Source organism: Quercus suber, unplaced genomic scaffold (assembly GCF_002906115.3).
Source record: "Quercus suber isolate HL8 unplaced genomic scaffold, Cork oak 2.0 scaffold_430, whole genome shotgun sequence".
Classification (NCBI taxonomy): domain Eukaryota; kingdom Viridiplantae; phylum Streptophyta; class Magnoliopsida; order Fagales; family Fagaceae; genus Quercus; species Quercus suber.
The window spans coordinates 234155-240091 of record NW_027069881.1 but is presented as its reverse complement, the minus strand read 5'-3'; the positions used below and the strand labels follow the sequence as shown (position 1 = coordinate 240091).

General features: G+C 36.3%; 1 protein-coding gene across 1 annotated transcript; it reads right to left on the bottom strand.

Annotated features, from left to right (window-relative positions):
* Positions 1 to 3085: 3085 nt before the first annotated feature.
* Positions 3086 to 5026, bottom strand: LOC112036402 (protein NUCLEAR FUSION DEFECTIVE 4). The gene has a single exon (XM_024069207.2). The coding sequence runs from the start codon at positions 4896 to 4898 to the stop codon at positions 3114 to 3116; it is 1785 nt and encodes a 594-aa protein (XP_023924975.1). The 5' UTR covers positions 4899 to 5026; the 3' UTR covers positions 3086 to 3113.
* Positions 5027 to 5937: the final 911 nt, after the last annotated feature.

The following is a 5937-nucleotide window of genomic DNA, read 5'->3' as shown; positions in this document are numbered from 1 at the left end:
GTGAACGATTTGGAGACGGATTCTTCTCCACCACGCACCGTGCGCCGATCTGAACCCAAACTCTCTAATCTCAAAATCTTATCTCCACTCAAAACCTTACACCTAATATTGACCAACGACGAGCATATCAAGAGGCTGATCTTCGAGGTTTTGATCATGGAGGCCATGGGGTCTTAATGCCGTGAAAACAATGGGGAAAATTTGGATCTGGGTCTGTGTTTGTGTTTGATCTCTGTTTCTTTCTCTCTCTTTTTTTCATTTGTATTGTTGTGATCTGGGTGTGTTTGTGTTTGATCTTTGTTTCTTTCTTCTTTTTTCCGTTTGTGTTGTTGTGATCTGAGTGTGTTTGTGTTTGATCTCTGTTTCTTTCTTCTTCTTCTTTTTCGTTTGTGTCGTTGTGATCTGGGTTTGAGTTATTGGTTGTTGGGTTTGTGTTCTTGTAATCTGGGTTGAGTTCTTCCTTGCTGGGTTTGATTGGGAAGAACATGAAGAACAAGTGTAATGTTCTTATGAAATGAAAATTAATAATAATAAGTAATATTTTTTTTAATTAAATTAGATTTAAGGTTTTTTTTAAATTTTAATTTCTTTTTTATATAAATTTTCTGACGTGGATTGAGTAAAAAAATTAAAATGCTGACGTGTATTTAAAAATGCCAAATAATTATTTTTAACAATTTTTTAATGGCCACGTCAGCGACACGTCAGCAATAAGGGCACTCCGTCTGCCACGTAGTAGGGTTCCGTCTGTTGGTTCACGGTAGGGACTATTTTAAAAACGATTTTCAAATTTTAGGGATGAAATTTGCAAAGAAATCAATTTAGGGACCAAAATAAAAATTGATCCAAAATGTAGGGACGAAAAGTGCATTTTCGCCTAGTTATTATTGGTTCAAATTTGAACCTAATACTAAAATTACTTTTTTGCCCCAACAATAATAACCAGTATTAACCTGTCACTTAGGATTTGTTGTAAAATTGTTATAAAAATACTGTAGACATAGCATTTCTCAGCTCATTATGCTGGAAAAGCAACCACAAGCCTTTTTAGACTTTGAAGTCCCGGGCTTATTGGAGATTTTTCATTTTCACATCTGGGACCAGCTCTACCGTGCTTTTCAATTTATTTTATTTTATTTTGTTGCGTCATTTTTGAAATGCCTGCATCTTTCACAAAAGATTTTCATCCCAATAAGTGCCGTACAGGTATAGATCTTGCAATAAAATTGTTCATTCCCGCTCTTCTTCTTTTTTTCTTTTTTTTTTTTAACAGTTTATTTATTTTATAAATAGGTGTATTTTCAGTAACTTTATGTAAACGAATTTTTAAATTTTTTTTTAATTACAATTGCAATTTTACTCAACTTAATTTTTTGAGCCAAATAAACCCATGAATTTAAGATATTTCCAACAAAGGAGGCAAAGTAATTTTTTCGACCCGCTCTTTTACCTTCTCTCTTTATCTTCTTTCTCTGCTACCAGTTGCTTATGTTCTAATGCCCTTAATGTCTCTTTCTTTAACCTCTCACTTTAAAACTTGGCAATGAGCACACGATCTAGCTACATAACACACATGACGGGAAATAAGGTATGGTCAACCACCAATTGTTGTGGTGCTCATTGTCAAAGACTCGTTTTAGGCTAACCGTGAACGTAAGCATAAGGGTGCCAACTTCTACCCCTTGCGAGGCCCAGGCCAATTACTTGTTACTCTTGCAAGCCACCCCTTCGCTTTTGTGCTTATCCGTCTTGCAAGGGAAGATCGAATTAAGAAATTTCAATTTTTCTAGTATAATTATTATATTCAATTGATTTTGACGTTAAATATGTCGATGAATTTGAGGTTTAGGCATCTCTAACACAACAGGTAAATAATTTTTCTTCAATCTTTAGCCAATACCAAATTCTTGTTCAAACTAACTCTCAAAAAGAAAGTATATATGAACACAAATTTTATGCTACAATTCTTACCATAATCTGAATATGTTCACTTGTAAATGGTATAGAAAAAATTCTGAATTCAAATGAAAGTAATAATTCACCAATCATGATGCAAATGTTATTAAATTGTGGTCCTAGAAGAATTGAGGGCGAAAATGTGTACAAATTTGGGTCAATTTCATACTAGTCTAAACCAATACTACATATTTTTGGCTGCTCTATTTGGAACGTATCGCAACTGACAATTTTGTTCATGATACTCCTAAGCTATACCAAATGACAATTGACCACTCCTGTAATGATGTAAAACATGAAGAGACAGCTTTGCATGCAAGAACAAATCTGGAAAAATAAAAATAAAAAAAATAATGAAAATCCTACAATGTTTGCACTTAGACCCATTTTGCTATATTACAGATAAAGAACACTCGGGCTCCTTTGGTACATTTGTTTAAAAACTGAAAATTGTTGTTTGAAAATATTTGTGAAAATACGTGTAGATGAAAAAGTGCGTTGAAATGTGTGAAATTTTGTTTAAAAACTGAAAATGGTTGTTTGAAAACACAAACCAAACATCCCCATATGTTCCTCATTTCCTCTTGAATAATTTTTTTTTTTTTTTTCTTCTTTTTGAGAATATCCTCTCGAATAAACTTGTTCACGCGAAGCTTTCCATGCAAAGACAGATTTGAAATAAAACAATAAACAAAAATCTAAAAGAAAAATAATTAAAATAGATCCTACCATGTTGAAGTATCACCTACTTTAATTTGCATCGCAGATAAATACAATGTTTACACTTAAAACATACGTATCCATTATTCCCTCTTGAAATAAACTAAGTCATTCCATCTCTTTCATCTAATGTGATATCTTTTATAGTTGAAGTCAACGTCTTTGGCCATTATTTGTGTCCTGCGATCCAATGCTGTTTCCGGCGATAGACATCTCCTTCTCGGCCGCCCGCGCCTCCTCCCGGAACTTCTTGTAAATGTCACTCTTATAGAACTTCTTAGTCCTAAGAACCAAAATAAGGGAAACAAGCGAGCCAAACAATGTCACAGCAGTAATTATAATGAAAGACAATTTGAAGCACTCAACCCCAACACAATTCAAAGCCTCCCCAGCCTTTCTTACGCTTCCTTCTAATGTGATATCTTTTATAGTTGAAGTCAACGTCTTTGGCCATTATTTGTGTCCTGCGATCCAATGCTGTTTCCGGCGATAGACATCTCCTTCTCGGCCGCCCGCGCCTCCTCCCGGAACTTCTTGTAAATGTCACTCTTATAGAACTTCTTAGTCCTAAGAACCAAAATAAGGGAAACAAGCGAGCCAAACAATGTCACAGCAGTAATTATAATGAAAGACAATTTGAAGCACTCAACCCCAACACAATTCAAAGCCTCCCCAGCCTTTCTTACGCTTCCTGAGGCAGCCAGTTGCTTCCTACCTTCCTTATCATATAAATGTCCAGTGACCTTCACATTGAGTACATATAGTCCAATGGGGCTAGCCACTGACCCAAAATTGTACAAAGTGGAGTAGTACTTTAGGCCAAAAATTTCAGAAATTATTGCAAAAACTAATGGCCATTGTGCACCAAAAGAAAACCCGATAATTACCGATGCAACATAGAGACCACCGGGAGGATTAAACGCGATTAGAAGGTGACCAACACATGCTAATAGGAGCACTAGAGTCAGCATGAGAGGTCGAGGGAACTTGTATTTTTTCAATAGAATTTCAGAGACCAAACCAGCGACCACTCGTCCAAGATAATTCCATATACTCACAAGAGACACGAAGGTGCTAATACTTCGAGCTGGGTATCCAAGCGCAGTTCCCATTTGTCCCAAATTGTCTATTGCTGTTAAAGTGCCTCCAACGCCACAAATTGCTGAGAAGAACAGTATTAACATGTCGATGCTGAAGAGTGCTTGTAGTATGGTATAGTCCTCCCCTCTCTCCGGTGGCTTAAACACGTTTTTCCAACATGAAACATGCTTTTCTGTGTCCTGTACTTCAGTGATCAAATTGGCTTTGGCAAGAGTTGATTCTGGAAGAGATGGTGTAGTTCCCGTGCTGGACTTCTCGTTGTCAATCATTGAAAAATTCTTGCTCTTCGAAATATAATTTTCTTCCATGATAACCACAGCAAGTGGGAGAAAGAGCAAGATTAACACTGCAGCTGCACTACCACTATACTCACTTTTCGTGAATGTAACCTTTTGCTGCACTATGATCATGATCATTAGAAACCCAGCTAGACCAAGTGATATATATAGGAAATTATAGAAAACTTGGAGCTCGTTCTTCTGCCGATTGACCTTCATGATCCTTATAGTTCGTAGAAAAAGGAAAGATATAGCAGCTGGAAGCCAAGCTATAAGCAAAATCAAAGACTTTGAGTCATTACCATAGATAGCATGGTATAGTTGTGTGATTATAGCACCACTTAGTCCCACGTAACCCTTCAAAAGCCCTAACACAACCCCACGGCTTTCGGGGAAGTTTTTCACGCTGGTTACAAGTGCTCCAGTGTTAGCAAAAGCAGTTGAATTTGCCCCAAGACAGATGTACAAGCTCATCATCCACACATGGGGCTTAGCCATTCTTTCAGTCACGGCTAGCCATATCATTATGTACCCAAAAAAGTTTAAGACTGCACCAATTGATAAAACGAACCATGTTGGTGTGACCTCGGCAATGAGGCCAGAGAGGACTCCAACGTTGGTGCCAACGTCTTTAAAGAAGCTGATCAAATTGAGAGTACTTTGGTCATAGCCGAGCACTGATTTGAGCACGTTAGAATATAGGCCAAACGCGTAGGGTGTGCCTGCGGTGGACATGATTAGCAATGATGCGAACACCATGAACCATGACCCTGTGAGTAATTGAATGATAAAGGTCTTCTTGCTAGCCAAACCACCACCACCTTTGGGTTTAGCGCCCTCCATTTCTTTCACTCTTTAAGTTGTAACAATACTCTTACACAGTCACAATTTTTTTTTCTTTGGATAAGTATCTCACAAGTTTGTAATCGTGTTAGAAGAAACATGTAGTGTATATATAGAAATGAATTTGTATGTGTATGTGTGTGAGAGTGAGAGTGAGAGGGAGAGGGAGAAGGATAAGAATAGGGCGGACATTTTTAAAATGATAACTTTGGGTTGAATATAATAGTTTGCTGTTCTTCTCAACTTGTCTTTTTTTGATGATAAATTATTTATTTGTAATTTTGTGCACGTATTTGTATGTGTTTTTCTAGGACTACTGACTTATCTTCTTCTTCATCTGAGCTTCAATTTCAAGAGGTTTAGGGTGTAGTGTCTTTCGAGTGAAGTCAACATGCGAAGCTGGATTGACAAGAAGCTGAGGGTGATAACTGGTGTAATTTTGATTATATATATATACACACATACACACACACACACACACACATATATATATATTTGTTTAGATGAATGAATATTGAGTTGATTAAGTAACCAGTACACCAATACTTGCAAAGAATTCGAGATATATAAGCTAGTGTTAGATTAAAATATAAATATAATTTTTTAGTCTATCATGTCCACCAACGCAACAACCCATCAGGGTCATATCTCTTAGAAGAGAGAATATGATTCAACGAAGTTTAATTAGATCATAAAAATCTTACGTGCCCTCTTCTCGGGTCTTAACTCTCTATTTGGTCTTTTTTTTTTTTTTTTTTAAATCAAATAACGATAGAACTTACCTGTGACTTGCATTCTACAATGGTTAGGCATTGACACAAAGTTAAGATACCTATTAATTAGATAAACACGGATTTATTAATTTTTAAGAGATTACACACTTGATCAAATTGCCTCATTCTATCCACTACTTTACTTATTTTTCAATTAAGCTCTCATTAATTTTTAGTGAAGGCACGTAAGGACAATTTATGCGCTTAACAATTAAGCTCTCATTAATTTTTAGCGGAGGGACATAAGGAGCGATTTATGGCTTAAC

What these genes read in the sequence shown, in the direction of transcription:
- LOC112036402 (XM_024069207.2), bottom strand. Translation starts at nt 4,898, where the DNA reads ATGGAGGGCGCTAAACCCAAAGGTGGTGGTGGTTTGGCTAGCAAGAAG.